Below are 15,810 nucleotides of genomic sequence, written 5' to 3' on the forward strand. Positions count from 1 at the left end.
TTGAGAAATGCTAAGGGACTCTTTCAAAAGTAGAAATCTTCATTGACTATATGTCACTTCATGTTTTTTACACAATATTTTATAATGATGACACATAAATTAACGTTAAACTATGAGGTTACAAAAAGAATTCCGTAGCATTTCTCTTTTCTTTTTTTCTTTTTTCTTTTTGTCTTTTGACTTTGAAATTTCAATGATATAACAATTAACACAAAGAATGCTACAATTTTGCAGATGGACACATGGCCACTTATCTAAGTTGATTCCCAATGGTTCAATTAAGTCATGAGCAAGGGAAACCAATGGAGAATTTTATTTTCTTTTTGGTTGGGTAAGATGCTTTATTCAAATCAACGATCCAAATTGTTTATTTATTTAGTCTTCATTTATAAATTATTTTTGCAAAAAGAACAATTTAATTCGAAACTATTTACCTTTTTGATTGTTGTGATGAAATTTTAATATTTCTTAGAACATAATGTTCGTTAATTTTTTTGAACTCAATACATGTCTCAAACATTTTCGTCATGCATAATATTTTTTTAAGGATGATGAAACGCAACTTGAAAAATAGACAGTTCGAATAGTTAAAGTTTGATGTGAAATAGGGCCCCGAACTAGTCTCTATTTTTATAAAAAAAAATGGAGATCTTTTTGAATAAAGGGTCTATTTATATAAAACAGAAGAAACACGCACATCTCTTTAGTCCCATATCCAAATGCATAAAACGCTTCATATTCCTATTCTTCTTTATCCAAGTCAAGCTGATCCGGCTTAATCCAAGTCAAGCTAAAAAGGTGAACACAAACGGAGCCAAGAGTCTCTCAGGCTAAAAAGGTGAACATAAAACGCTTCATATTGCTTCAGACCCTCATTTCTTAAAAAAAAAAAAAGAAAACCCGGACAAAACCTCTCTCGACATACCCTCGAGACACCATCAAACTGTAGACCCAGACATTTGTTTGCCAAAAATTTCAACAGAAAAAAACTGTTACGTTGCATGCATGTATTTGTAGACGATCAAGCTGCATTTACATGTTTCTTCCTTAATGTGCTATCTTACGCTCACAAGATAATTGCAAGTTTAAACTTTCCGAAAAGAGATTGCAGATAAACTGTTTGATGAAATCCCTGAACCGTTTTCTTTCCCAACAATGGCCAATTTGCAGGGTTAGGAACTTAGGTGCCACTGTAACACATTTCCTGAACCGCCTCCTCTTGTGAAAGTTGGAGCTCTGTGATTTTCGGCTTCTGCTCGTGCTGGGATTCGTTCGACGACTTCCGACTTTCAACCCGTGCAAACTAGAAGTAGTAAGTGAAAACCCAACTTAAACTAGTTTTTTTTTTGTTTTACTTTCGGAAAAAATACAAACCCTTCTTAATGATTCTGCATATACACAGATTTTGATGTGTAGTGTCAAATTCAGTCAGGTCCCTTTTGTTAGTTTCAGTTTTCTTCTTAACCAAACTGATTGGGCAAGTTTATGAAAATCGAGGAGATTTTCACGGATAGTTTGATTCGTTATGTGACATACCTTTTTGTGGTTAAACATATATGATGTATACTCTTAGGCTTTATTCACGTGTAAAATCTTCTAATATGTTATGTTATCAAACTTCCATCATAGTTTCAGCTGATGATTGATAGTTTGGTCCATAATTTTGCTCTAAACAAAGAGAAAATAAATAAAAGAGCTATTCAACTTACAATCCGATTAGGGAATGAACATCCGACTCTTAAATATATATTTTGCACTAGAGAATTTCTGGCTCAATCCTTACACATTAATATTTCTTCATCTTCTGGGCAGCGAGCATTAACCGGAACATTGAAGAGAGAGGTGGTTTGGAAGTTGTCAGGCACCATGAAAGAGTTACTGTTGTTTGCATATTCTGACCGATTTGTACTCTCAGTTTCACTATCCGGTTTGCTGCTTTTAACTTCATCCTTTTGATTTGGGACTTGGACTTGGCCTTGGGCCTTCCTGTTAAGAAGAAGAACAAGAATTAGGAATTGTAAACAAATCGAAAAAAGAAAAAATGAATACAAAATCTAGATTCTAGAACTCTACCTTCTTCTAAGCCTTCTCCACTTTAGATGGAGCATGAATTGAATATTGTCAAGGAGTTGGAAATATGCATATCTCCACGTCCTCTTGAGAAGCAAAGGGCAACAGAATCCCAATAACCCTACAAAGAAACCAAGCACAACGGATAAGCCAAACCATAGACTTTGATCCTCATCATCATCCAAATCCTGGTTGTTCTCATTCTCATCTGCATCATTGCCATTACTTGGCAAGCACTGGTTTGAAAGTGGGGCACCGCAAAGTTTCGGATTCCCTTCGAATGCAGAGACACTGAAGCCTTGGAGCTGAGTGCCGGCTGGTATTGGTCCTTCAAGATTATTGTATGCAACAGTAAATGTAGACAAGAAATGGAGATTTGATAGTGATGATGGGATTTCGCCTGACAGATGGTTACTGTTGAGTTCTAATCTCTCCAACTTTGGGAGGTTGGCTATTTGGTCTGGAATGTTGCCGGAGAAGTTGTTGATGCTGAGATCCAGTTGTTGAAGAAATTGCAATTGGCCAATCTCAAAGGGTATGCTGCCGCTTAAACTGTTGTTCCTGAGGGAGATTACTCTTGGCATGTTGTACAGATACTTGTACTGTGAAGACAGCATAGTTGCATTATTACCGCGTTGAAAGTAGACGGGCAACTCAAGAGAACAATGGCATGTTTCATTTGCAGCCTTTTGCGATACTAATGCTTGTAGTCTGCAAAGCTCCTTTGGAAATTCACCCGAAATCAAGTTGTCATTCAACAACAAAAAGAAAAGATGCGGAAGAGTCCCCAACCAACCAGGTATTGTGCCAGTGAGTCTGTTAAAAGACAAATCCAGGACTTCCAGTTTCCCGAGCTTTGAAGTCCATGTAGGTATGTGCCCTGTCATACGACACTTCAATAAACTGAAAACACACAGATTTTGTAACCCGGAATCGACAGTTATATCCCCATCTGGCATTTCTTCACCTATAAAATTTTTTGAAAGAAGGAGCACCTTGAGACTTTTGAAACCCGTCAGTATCTTCATTGCCCCCGTGACATTGGTGAGTCTGTTACGGGCAAGCGAGAGGAAGGTCAAGTTTTTCAATTGAAGAATCTCAGGTCGGATTTGGCCCTCGAAATCATTTGTAGACAGTCGAAGTGCTTTGAGGGACTTACATGAGTAGAGGCTTATTGGCCATGTGCCAGTGAGATTATTACTTATACAATCTAGTTTAGTAAGTTGAGCAAGTTTAGAGAAATCGAGCACAGAGATATTCCCACTAAAAAAGTTGAATCCCAGATTTATTTCAACAAGGTTTGTGCAATTCATCAAAGATGGGGGCAGATGACCTTGGAGATTGTTGTAATGAAGGCGCATGAGCTTTAATTTGGAGAGCTTCCCAACATTCTCACTGATGGGTCCGACAAGCCCATTGGTAGATAATGAAATTTCTTGAAGTGCCTGAGCATTATAGATATCAGCAGGAAGGGACCCTGAGAGAATATTGTCGCCAGCACGAAAGACCTCCAATTTGGAACAGTTTCCTAGTCCGGGAGGAATTGGGCCACTGAAATTATTGTGGGAGAAATCCAAGACTCTAAGAAAGGTGGAACGAAGACAGATAGAGGAAGGTATTTGGCCTGTAAAATGATTATTGTTGACATTCAAACTGCTCAAATTCCAGGCATGCTGGAGGAATGAAGAAGGAATTGTAGAATTGAATTGATTGTTCGACAAATCCACTATTTGAATGTAACTAGATGATAGAAACAAAGGTAATTCTCCGGAGAGAAGGTTATAGCTCAAATCAAGGATTTCAAGGCAACTCGAGGACAAGAAGAGTCCAGCTTCCAGAGGACCGGAAAGCAGATTGTGGGAGAGATTGAGGTGCGAAAGATGCGTGAGGCTTCCAAGAGAGCGAGAAATGCTTCCTTGGAGCTGGTTAGCGGGCAACGAAACATGTGTTACCCTACCATCGGCATCACAAGCAATGCCTTCCCAGTGACAACAATCACTGGAAGACCAATTTAAACCAGAAGAAGATATATCAAAAGATGACAAAAGAGAGTTGTGATCTGCCTCCTTGCAACCGTGGTTTATAGAAATGAAAGTAGACAACACAAAAAACAGGAAGAGGACTTCATAAGGTATTACGCGACTAGCTTCCGGCATGATGTTTTTCGCTATGTCTGCACTGGAATTATATTGCTCACATCGTTTCGGGGGTATATATACACTCCTTTGTTTGGAGCAAAGGAGGTAGAAATTAACAAAGGAAAGAAGGTAATTGGGCGATGGTTCGAATTCTTTGCGCAATGTTTGAGTTTTGATGTCTTTGCTTTGTACTTACATGGACTTTGGCGTCGTGCTTTTTGGAGGAGCTAAAACAAATTTTAGTTTTGAAAATGATTGTTGGCAAAAAAATTTAAAAGGTCAGTTTTTTAGAGATTTGACAGGAGAAATGATTCATTTTTTTTAGTAAAGACGATATATTAATCATATACTGATGACTAAATACTGATGATTAAAAAAGAGAGTTATGAACTAATAAATGAATAATTATACAGTTAATGTAGAAAGGGTTTTTCCTTAATAATCAAATGTACATGAGTACAAGATTTATACAAGAGGTTTTTTCCATCACCATCCTATACTAATGACAATATAAATTACAAATAGATTACATAACGGACAGTGGTTACAAAGAACTTGTAACAAAATAAAGTACAAATAAATTACATAACGGAAAGTGGTTACAACGATCGCATTCAATAACCGTAAATTATGGGCGATAAGGCGACGACTTCAAAGTCGTTGAAATATTTCTTTCATCTCTTAGGAGGGTGTATTCAATTGAGAATTTGAGAAACTTTAATAGATTTATAAATTCATGGATTTTTATGGAGTTAATTGATTTGTAGAGATTCCATATAAAATTTTGATTCAATTCCCTCGAAATCTCATGTGGAGAGGTGAGATTTGTGGATGCTTAAAATACACTACGAAATCTCTCCAATTCCCTCTAATTCCTCAACTTTCTCAAATTCTTTAAAATCAATTTCTAATTGAATACACCCGAATTTTTAAGGATTTTAATAAACAATCTTAAAATTTCAATTGAATACACCTTGAATTTCAGATAATCACTTAAAATCCTAATTGATTACCCCTAAATTTATTGAAACAATTAAAATCCCTTAAAATTCCAATTGAATACACCCCTTAGTCTTTGGTTTGACTGTATCTTTCTCAGATTTAAAGGAAACACCAAAGTTAGAAAGGACGACTCTGCTTTTGTTTGACTTTGAGGCTCTGTCTCTATTTGTTTCTGCATAAATCTGCGAGAGAAAATTCATCGAATTTCATGTCGATTAAAATTTCAGGTTTTTGTTTTAGGTGAAGAGAAGAGCGAGATTCGAACTTTTTTTCACTGAGTGAAGGTAAGTACCCTACCACTTGAGTTGTCCCACACAGTTGTTTAATTTTGTTTTTTGATTTTTTGGGAAAAAAGAATATTGTGATGTGAAATAACTGTAAATTACGGAAACCTCTAGGTGCAAAGACTGGTAAATTTATTGAAAAAAAAGTTGAGATTTCACCATACAACCAATTGACAATATGAGGAGTAACCTAATTTACATAATGCGGGATTCAGTCTCGACATTTACAATTTTCGCATACATCTTCCATATTCTAAGTTGTATTATTACTTGCACTAATTCGAAAGCGGGGACCTGCGAAGTATCGGGTTGCTCGCAACGGCAGTGCATTGAGGTGAAGTCTCGGGTTGCCCTTGGGCCTCAACGGCAGTGCATTGAGGCCTTGGACGAAGACTTCGATAGTGTCACTAGCATTCTGTCGGATATATGATTTCCTGAGAGGTCGGAATCGTCTCTCCAAGTTGGTGAGGCTGGAATCTGGTCAGGAATGATGCCAAAGAAGTTAGTCGTCGCTAAGATCCATTACATACTTAAGAAATAAGTGTAGAAAATGTAGATAGAATTCAAAGCATCAATTGCACGAGAGGGTCCATACAAGGTTTTCGGATTATTCCTTTCCGACTTTGATGACTTTAGAGACAAGGCATCAGCTTACTACTAATGAAACAAAATAATGATCATATGTGCAAACCAATAATTGAGCCAACCCGCGACTTTAGCGTTTTAAGTCCATTGTTCCAATTCGGGTAAAGACAATATGTCGGATAGATGATTTCCTGAGAGGTCTGAATTATCTCTCCAAATTGGTGAGGCTGGAATCTCGTCTGGAATGATGCCAAAGAAGTTGTCGTCGCTAAGATCCATTACATATGTAGAAGAAAAATAAGTGTAGAAAATGTAGATAGACTTCAAAGCATCAGTTGCACAAGGGGGTCCATACAAGGTTTTTGGATTATTCCTTTCCGACATTGATGACTTTAGAGACAGGGCATCAAAAGTAATCAAAGTTCGAGAAACGGTTCATCAGCTTACTACTAATCAAACAAAATACTGATTACATGTGCAAACCAATAGTTGGCAACTTTAGCGTTTTAGATTTATTGTTCCAATTCGGGGTAAAGACAATCTAGTGCCTCGACCGAGGTTTTTAACTTTTTGATGCGGGGCATGCTTCAATTGAGCAGACATGCTTCAACTAGGGTTTTCAAATCTTGCACTAGGAGATAGTGAACCCTGTTTTTCAATTCATATTAATTCATATGTCCCTTCGTATCGCTATAGTTTTCACTAAAAAAGTAAGTTTAAAATGGTAGGTGGGTTTAGATATTTGTCCACAATATTTGAAATTTCTTTGCTTTCATGCAATATATAGAATGAAAAATCAGTGGTAGAGAGTGAAAATAGTTCACATTAGAAGGTTTACGTACCTTTTTTTTTTAGGAAAACTAATGAAAATGGCCTAAAAACTTTGAGTTTTAATGATAAGGACAAAATAAAGAATAAAGTGAATAGTACTAGGATTGACTTTTTAGTGTAAAAATGTGGTTTTTCGTTAAAGTGAACAGTACCGTGTGCTTTTCGTTAAAGTTCCCTTTTTTTTTTTGGTAAAAAAGAAGGTTTTACATACTTTGACAATGAGTCCCACAATACTTGTAATCACTAGACAGGTTTTTTTGATGCAATCATCATGCAATCAAGTTAAGGAAATTCGTGCATAACGTAAATAGGAGCCACTTATAATTTCGTTTTCAGTTTCAGTTTTCACTTTTATTAAAAAATGAAAATTAATATATATTTGGTAACTGTTTTTAGTTTTCAAAAAATGAAAATTGACAGCTAAATTTTTTTGAGTTTTCAAAATGGGAGGTGAATTGTCATTTAGTACTACGGTTTAATGATATTTTTGTTCACTTGTAAGTGAGACGTTTTAGATTTGATTCTTGCCAAAAGCGAATTTGGATCATAGTATTGCTACCACTAGACCGTATTACAAAATGGCTATTTCTAGCTATTAGATTGAATAAACCAAACAAAATCCACAACAATAATTAAACAGGAGTATGTAAATAGCTAAGTTTGTGTACAATTATCAATTTCCTTCAAAATTTGGCCTTATTTTTAACTTGCTTTTTTATTTAACTTTTTTGAAAATTGAAATGATTATCAAACAAGTAAGAAAAAAGTTTTCCAAATTAAGAAGAGAACTTAGAAAATTTAACTATTGGATGACAACCACCATTTCAACTGGATTAGTCGATTCAGATTAGAATTAATTGTAAAATCATATCAACTAATATTTCATTCAGCATTCGTAATTGTGCACTTTTGATTTTTCAATGAATTTATTTAACTAAACAAAAGCAATTACCGTTAAATGCAGTAGTACTAGTACTTAGATGGCCTACCATGTTGATTTGTTTCACAATTGTATGTTTTTTCTTGACTTTAAAAGCCAAGCCACAATAATTAACTAGAAGAAAGTTTCCCAGCAAGAATGTTGAGGCATTATCTTCAGGGCTGTAGAGTCACACATATTGATTCTTTTCTATGTTGATAATTTCTCAATGCAGATTGAATTCAAAGGTTTATTAAAGTCTTGAATCTTTGTCGAGGTCTTCGACACTTTTGGAACGCATGTTGGGAGTATGAATTCCATATGTGGGAGAGGCTGAGAGTATGAATTCCACATCGGAAAAAGAATGGACTTTGCATATGCTTATAAGTAATTAAACTATTACCAATATTGCCAATTTATGATAGAACTTGAACTTACTCCGATGCATGTCACGTTAATAAATCACAATACGATTATTGGAAAAGATACAGAAACTCTAAAAAATCTCCCATGGATAGGAAGGAGCTATACCACAGGATGTTCTGTTTCTTCGCCCTAAAGAAGTACTGAAGTAGAGATTTGTACATTGTCTAGGAATTGGAACTGCGTAAATCTTCGGATCTTAAACATGAAAGAGCCATAAGCTCCGAAAAATCGTGTGGTGAACCCAGGTGCGAAAGAGAAATGAAACCATGGAATTGGATTCCCATTGTCCAAATGACACGCCCCAACCCCGATATCCCCAAATATCAGGGAAAACACGTGCTAGCTGACACCCAAGGATGACGAAGCCATTTAAAACATGCATGCAAATAAAGAATATATGATTAGAACGATTATACCAAAACAGGAACGTGTGTGAAAAGTAAAATAGAGTGTGGATATCACACCCTTTTTTTTATGGGAACTTTAACGAAAAGCTCCCGGTACTGTTCACTTTAAGGAAAAACCACATTTTTACACTAAAAAGTCAATCCTGGTACTATTCACTTTACCCTTTATTTTGTCCTTATCATTAAAACTCAAAGTTTCCAGACCCTTTTCATTAGTTTTCTTTTTTTTTATTCCTCACAAGCTTGGTAAACGCTGGAATGCTTTGAGAGGAAGTGCCATTCCGTTTCTTCCCATTTCAGTCCGGTTTCGTAACCACGCCATCGGTGAAATGGGCCGTACTAATGGAGGGTATAATTATGGGTTGGCAACGTCTTAGAAGGTTTACATTGACTTTGGGCTAGTGCTTTTAGAAGAGTTCAAAGCACTTCAAAAATGTTGTTTATTAAAAGTGCTTTGAATAGAAAGTAGAAACACTATTAATCACTTTGGACAATTTTTTAGATGCAATCAAGTTAAGGAATTTCGATTAAATAGGAGAGTTATGAACTAACAGATGAATAATTATATAGTTAAGAATAAGTAGAAATGAGATGATCATTAATTTATTTATTTATCAGAAAATTCTTTATGATTTAACAGTGTGCAAAATTACGTACTTGATTTTTTCTCTTTATATATCTTTTGTATAAAAATAAATGATACAGTTACGCGCAATATTAATATAAACTAACGTAAAATCTACCATGCTTGACCTATTTCCCTACAATATTTTTTTTTTCTGTGTATTTGACTTCAAAATTGCAAAGTATAGTCATTATCATGAAGAATGCTTGAGATTTTGGACATTGACGTGCCAACTTATCGATGTTGATTTTGTTCTTCTAAGCAGATTGGACTCAATGGTTTACTTAAGTCATGATCAAAGGAAATTAATGGAGCATTTTTTTTCCTTGGGTAAGATGCTTTATATAAAACACCATGATACAATACGAAACACGATCGAAACAGTCAATCTAAAATTCAAGTGGCCAAAACAGAAAACAAAAGCGTCATCTTTTTTAAATGTAGACTGGTTGTGGGTGTCACTCTACATTGACTTTCAATAATGCAAACAGTCTATTTTTCAATCTTCTTTTATAGTTTACTGTTGCAAAAACACACAAAAAAAAATCAATTATTCGAAACTATTTGCCGATTTGATTGTCATAATGAAATTTTAATATTTCTTATAACATAGTGTTCGTCAATTTATTTGAACTCAATTAGATGTTTCAAACATTTTCGCTACTTGAACACAAACGGAGCCAAAGTCTCTCTAGATCAGTTGTGAGCCAGGCCTACTGCATTAGACCACATTGAAAAGAAAAAAAAGAAAAAAAAAATCCGGAAGAAAACCTCTTTTGACATAACCTCGAGACACCATCAAACTGTAGACCCAGACAATTGTTTGCCAAAAATTTCAACAGAAAAGACTGGTACGTTGCATGCATGTGTTTGTAGACAATGAAGCTGCATTTACATGTTTCTTCCTTAATGTGCTATCTTACTCTCACAAGACAATTGCAATTTTAAACTTTCTGAAAAGAGATTGCAGATAAACTGTTTGATGAAATTCTTGAACCGTTTTCTTTTGCCTTTTTTTTTTTTTTTTTTTTTTTCAGATTCCCAGATTGATTTCATGTTTCCAACAATGGCCAATTTGCAGGGTTAGGAACTTAGGTGCCTAACCCTTGCGAAAGTTGGAGCTCTGTGATTTTCGGCTTCTGCTCGTGTTGGGATTCGTTCAACAACTTCCGACTTTCAACCAGTGCAAACTAGAAGAAGTAAGTGAAAACCCAACTTGCACTAGTTTTTTTGTTTTACTTTCGGAAAAAATACAAACCCTTGTCAATGATTCTGCATATACACAGATTTTGATTTGTAGTATCAAATTCAATCAGGATCCTTTTGTTAGTTTCAGTTTTCTTCTTAACCAAACTGATTGCGCAAGTTTATGAAAATCGAGGAGATTTTCACGGATAGTTTGATTCGTTATGTGACATACCTTTTTGTGGTTAAAGATATCTGATGTATACGCTTAGGCTTTATTCACGTTTAAAATCATCTAATAAGTTACATTATCAAACTTCCATCGTGATTTCAGCTGATGATTGATAGTTTGGTCCATAATTTTTGTCTAAACAAAGAGAGAAAATAAATAAAAGAGCTATTCAACTTACAATCCGATTAGGGAATGAACATCCTACTCTTAAATAGGTATTTTGCACTAGAGAATTTACTAGCTCACTCTTAAATAGGTATTTTGCACTAGAGAATTTACTAGCTCAATCCGTACACACCAATATTTCTTCATCGTCTGGGCAGCAAGCTTTAACTGGAACATTGACGAGAGAGGTGGTTTGGAAGTTGTCAGGGACCATGAAAGAGTTACTGTTGTTTGCATATGCTGACCGATTTGTACTCTCGGTTTCACTATCCGGTTTGCTGCTTTTAACTTCGTCCTTTTGATTTGGAACTTGGACTTGGCTTTGGGCTTTCCTGTTAAGAACAAGAACAAGAACTAGGAATTGTAAACAAATCGAAAAAAGAAAAATGAACAGAGTCTAGATTCTAGAACTCTACCTTCTTCTAAGCCTTCTCCACTTCAGATAGAGCGTTAATTGAATATTGTCAAGGAGTTGGAAATAGGCATATCTCCACGTCCTCTTGAGAAGCAAAGGGCAAATGAATCCCAAATACCCTACAAAGAAACCAAGCACAACGGATAACTCAAACCATAGACTTTGATCCTCATCATTGTCCAAATCCTGGTTGTTCTCATTATCATCTGCATCATTGCCATTACTTGGGAAGCACTGGTTTGAAAGTGGGGCACCGCAAAGTTTCGGATTCCCTTCGAATGCAGAGACACTGAAGCCTTGGAGCTGAGTGCCGGCTGGTATTGGTCCTTCAAGATTATTGTATGCAACAGTAAATGTAGACAAGAAATGGAGATTTGATAGTGATGATGGGATTTCGCCTGACAGACGGTTACTGTTGAGTTCTAATCTCTCCAACTTTGTGAGGCTGGCTATTTGGTCTGGAATGTTGCCGGAGAAGTTGTTGATGCTTAGATCCAGTTGTTGAAGAAATTGCAATTGGCCAATCTCAAAGGGTATGCTGCCGCTTAAACTGTTGTTCCTGAGGGAGATTACTCTTGGCATGTTGGGCAGATATTTGTACTGTGAAGCCAGCACAGTTGCATTATTACCGCGTTGAAAGTAGACGGGCAGCTCAAGAGAACAATGGCCTGTTTCATTCACAGCCTTTTGCGATACTAATGCTTGTAGTCTGCAAAGCTCCTTTGGAAATTCACCCGAAATCAAGTTGTCATTCAACAACAAAAAGAAAAGATGCGGAAGAGTCCCCAACCAACCAGGTATTGTGCCAGTGAGTCTGTTAAAAGACAAATCCAGGACTTCCAGTTTCCCGAGCTTTGAAATCCATGCAGGTATGTGTCCTGTCATATGACACATAAGTAAACTGAAAACACACAGATTTTGTAACCCGGAATCAACAGTTATATCCCCATCTGGCATTTCTTCACCTTTAAAATTTTTTGCAAGAAGGAGCACCTTGAGAGTTTTGAAACCCGTCAGTATCTTCATTGCCCCCGTGACATTGGTGAGTCTGTTACGAGAAAGTGAGAGGAAGGTCAAGTTTTTCAATTGAAGAATCTCAGGTTGGATTTGGCCCTCGAAATCATTTGTAGCCAGTCGAAGTGCTTTGAGGGACTTGCATGAGTAGAGGCTTATTGGCAAGGTCCCAGTGAGATTATTACTTATACAATCTAGTTTACTAAGTTGAGTAAGTTTAGAGAAATTGAGCGCCGAGATATTCCCACTAAAACGGTTGAATCCCAGATTTATTTCAACAAGGTTTGTGCAATTCATCAGAGATGAGGGCAGATGACCTTCGAGATTGTTGTATTGAAGGCGCATGAGCTTTAATTTGGAGAGCTTCCCAACATTCTTACTGATGGGTCCCACAAGCCCATTGGTAGATAATGAAATTTCTTGAAGTGCCTGAGCATTGTAGATATCAGTAGGGAGGGATCCTGAGAGAGTATTGTCGCCAGCACGAAAGACCTCCAACTCGGAACAGTTTCCAAGTCCGGGAGGAATTGCGCCACTGAAATTATTGTGGGAGAAATCCAAGACTCTAAGCGAGGATGAACGAAGACAGGTAGAGGAAGGTATTTGACCTGTAAAATGATTATTGCTGACATTCAAACTGCTCAAATTCCAGGCATGCTGGAGGAATGAAGATGGAATTGTTCTGTTGAATTGATTGCTTGAAAAATCAACTATTTGGATGTAACTTGATGATAAAGACATTGGTATTTCTCCGGAGAAAAGGTTATAGCTCAAATCAAGAATCTCAAGGCGACTCAAGGACAAGAACATCCCGGCTTCAAGAGAGCCGGAAAGCAGATTGTGGGAGAGATTGAGGTGCGAAAGAAGCTTAAGGTTTCCAAGTGATGAAGGAAAAGTACCTCCTGTGAGGCCCTTGGATGGCAACCGCAATTGGATGATCCAACCGTTCTGATTACATGTGTTGCCTTCCCACTGGCAACAATCAACTGAAGCAGTCCAGTTCAATGCCGGGGAAGACAGAGAGCTCGCAAAGGACTTGAGGGCGCTGCGTTCGGTTAGATCACATGCATGTATTGTGAATAAAATGGAAGAAAACAAGAGGATGAGAAGGAAGCCATGAGAGAATGGATGATCCATCTCAGGTTCAGATTACTCACAGGTTTTCTTCTGCACGCGTAGATAGGTAAGCATATGTGTCTGAATCTCCAGAGTATATACACATCTTCCGCATGACTTCAAAGTCATGACAAGAAATTCCATGTTGGTAAGACTCATGACTTGAAAGTCGTTGAAACTTGAAAAATTTTTCAATCTCTTAGTCTTTGGTTTGACTTTAGGCTGTAGCTTTTTTAGATTTAATGGAAACACCAAAATTAGAAAGGACGACTCTGCTTTTCTTTGAGGCTCTGTCACTGTTTGTTTCTGCAAAAATTCATCGAATTTGATGTCGTTTAAAATTTCAGGTTTTTGTTTTAGGTGAAGAGAAGAGCAAGATTCAAACTTTTTTTCACTGAGTGGAGGTAAGTACCCTACCACTTCAGTTGCCCCACAATTGTTTATTTTTGTTTTTTGATTTGTTGGGAAAAAGGAATATTGTGATGTGAAATAACCCTAAATTACGGGACTTCTAGGTGCAAAGACTGGTAAATTTATTGAAAAATGTTAAGGTTTCACCATACAACTAATTTACAATATGAGGAGTAACCTAACTTACTTAATGTGAGATTCAGTCTCAATACTTACAATTTTCGCATACATCTTCCATGTACTTAGTTGTATTATTACTTGCACTAATTTGAAAGTGGGACCCGCAAAGTATCGGGTTGTCCTCAACGGCAGTGCATTAAGTCTCCAGTTGCCCTCAACGGCAGTGCATTGAGGCCTTGGTCGAAGACTCCGATAGTGACGCTAGGATTCTGTCGGATAGATGATTTCCTGAGAGGTCTGAATCGTCTCTCCAAGTTGGTGAGGCTGGAATCTCGTCTGGAATGATGCCAAAGAAGTTGCCGTCGCTAAGATCCATTACATATGTAGAAGAGAAATAAGTGTAGAAAATGTAGATAGACTTCAAAGCATCGGTTGCACAAGCGGGTCCATACAAGGTTTTGGATTATTCCTTTCCGACTTTGATGACTTTAGAGACAGGGCATCAAAAGTAATCAAAGTTCGAGAAACGGTTCATCAGCTTATTACTAATCAAACAAAAAATTGATTACATGTGCAAACCAATAGTTGGGCCAATCCGCGACTTTAGCGTTTTAGATTTATTGTTCCAATTCGGGGTAAAGACAATCTAGTGCCTCAACCGAGGTTTTTAACGTTTTGATGCGGGGCTTGCTTCAATTGAGAAGACATGCTTCAACTAGGGTTTTCAAATCTTGCAGTAGGAGATAGTGAGCCCTGTTTTTCAATTTATATTAATTCATACGTCCCTTCGTATCGCTATAGTTTTCACTAAAAAAAGTAGGTTTAAAAAGGTAGGTGGGTTTAGATATTTGTCCACAAATTTGAAATTTCTTTGCTTTCATGTACTCAATATATAGAATGAAAAATCAGTAGTAGTGAGTGAAAATAGTTCACATTAGAAGGTATACGTACTTTTTGTTTTTTGGTAAAAAAGAAGGTTTTACATACTTTGACAATCAGTCCCACAATACTTGTAATCACTAGACAGGTTTTTTCATGCAATCATGCAATCAAGTTAAGGAAATTCGTGCATAATGTAAATAGGAGCCACTTATAATTTCGTTTTCAGTTTCAGTTTTCACTTTTATTAAAAAATGAAAATTAATATATATTTGGTAACTGTTTTTAGTTTTCAAAAAATGAAAATTGACAGCTAAATTTTTTTGAGTTTTCAAAATGGGAGGTGAATTGTCACTTAGTACTACGGTTTAATGATATTTTTGTTCACTTGTAAGTGAGACGTTTTAGGTTTGATTCTTGCCAAAAGTGAATTTGGATCACAATATTGCTACCACTATACTGTATTACTAAGTGGCTATTTCTAGCTATTAGATTGAATAAACCAAACAGAATCCATGACTATAATTAAACAGGAGTATGTAAATAGCTAAGTTTGTGTGCGATTATCAATTTCCTTCAAAATTTGGCCTTATTTTTAACTTTCTTTTTTATTTAACTTTTTTGAAAATTGAAATGATTATCAAACAAGTAAGAAAAAAGTTTTCCAAATTAAGAAGAGAACTTAGAAAATTTAACTATTGGATGACAACCACCATTTCAACTGGATTAGTCGATTCAGATTAGAATTAATTGTAAAATCTTATCAACAACTATTTCATTCAGCATTCGTAATTGTGCACTTTTGATTTTTCAATGAATTTATTTACCTAAACAAAAGCAATTACCGTTAAATGCAGTAGTACTAGTACTTAGATGGCCTACCATGTTGATTTGTTTCACAATTGTATATGTTTTTTTCTTGATTTTAAAAGCCAAGCCACAATAATTAACTAGAAGAAAGTTTCCCAGCAAGAATGTTAGAGGCA

General features: G+C 36.3%; 2 protein-coding genes and 2 long non-coding RNA genes across 5 annotated transcripts; 2 read left to right on the forward strand and 2 right to left on the reverse strand.

Moving 5' to 3' along the window:
• The first annotated feature begins 725 nt into the window (after positions 1 to 725).
• LOC108170173 (uncharacterized) lies at positions 726 to 4,117 on the forward strand. The gene is made up of 2 exons (XR_003766489.2): positions 726 to 1,312; positions 1,813 to 4,117. It is a non-coding gene; the product is annotated as an uncharacterized lncRNA (long non-coding RNA).
• On the reverse strand, positions 1,685 to 4,226 carry LOC103447088 (receptor-like protein 2). Its single transcript, XM_017335542.3, has 2 exons — positions 2,074 to 4,226; positions 1,685 to 1,986 (listed from the first exon to the last, which is right to left on the reverse strand). The coding sequence occupies exons 1-2, from the start codon at positions 4,224 to 4,226 to the stop codon at positions 1,773 to 1,775; spliced, it is 2,367 nt and encodes a 788-aa protein (XP_017191031.2). The 3' UTR covers positions 1,685 to 1,772.
• A 5,664-nt stretch (positions 4,227 to 9,890) lies between these two features.
• On the forward strand, positions 9,891 to 14,479 carry LOC114819424 (uncharacterized). Its single transcript, XR_011573392.1, has 3 exons — positions 9,891 to 10,138; positions 10,325 to 10,486; positions 11,028 to 14,479. It is a non-coding gene; the product is annotated as an uncharacterized lncRNA (long non-coding RNA).
• On the reverse strand, positions 10,727 to 13,435 carry LOC103447110 (receptor-like protein 2). 2 transcript variants are annotated; one of them, XM_017335504.3, is made up of 3 exons: positions 12,250 to 13,435; positions 11,286 to 12,162; positions 10,727 to 11,201 (listed from the first exon to the last, which is right to left on the reverse strand). In XM_017335504.3, the coding sequence occupies exons 1-3, from the start codon at positions 13,433 to 13,435 to the stop codon at positions 10,988 to 10,990; spliced, it is 2,277 nt and encodes a 758-aa protein (XP_017190993.3). In that variant the 3' UTR covers positions 10,727 to 10,987. The 2 variants fall into 2 exon arrangements, with proteins under 2 accessions (XP_017190993.3, XP_070664697.1); XM_070808596.1 differs by having other exon boundaries at positions 10,727 to 10,919; positions 10,961 to 11,201; positions 11,286 to 13,435.
• Positions 14,480 to 15,810: the final 1,331 nt, after the last annotated feature.

Source organism: Malus domestica, chromosome 11 (assembly GCF_042453785.1).
Source record: "Malus domestica chromosome 11, GDT2T_hap1".
Taxonomy (NCBI): Eukaryota; Viridiplantae; Streptophyta; class Magnoliopsida; order Rosales; family Rosaceae; genus Malus; species Malus domestica.

What these genes read in the sequence shown, in the direction of transcription:
- LOC103447110 (XM_070808596.1), bottom strand. Translation starts at nt 13,435, where the DNA reads ATGGATCATCCATTCTCTCATGGCTTCCTTCTCATCCTCTTGTTTTCT. An exon ending in TGGAGAAGGCTTAGAAGAAG is followed by an intron (nt 11,202 to 11,285) that starts GTAGAGTTCTAG and finishes TGTTCTTAACAG; the next exon opens with GAAAGCCCAAAGCCAAGTCC.
- LOC103447088 (XM_017335542.3), bottom strand. Translation starts at nt 4,226, where the DNA reads ATGCCGGAAGCTAGTCGCGTAATACCTTATGAAGTCCTCTTCCTGTTT. An exon ending in TGGAGAAGGCTTAGAAGAAG is followed by an intron (nt 1,987 to 2,073) that starts GTAGAGTTCTAG and finishes TCTTCTTAACAG; the next exon opens with GAAGGCCCAAGGCCAAGTCC.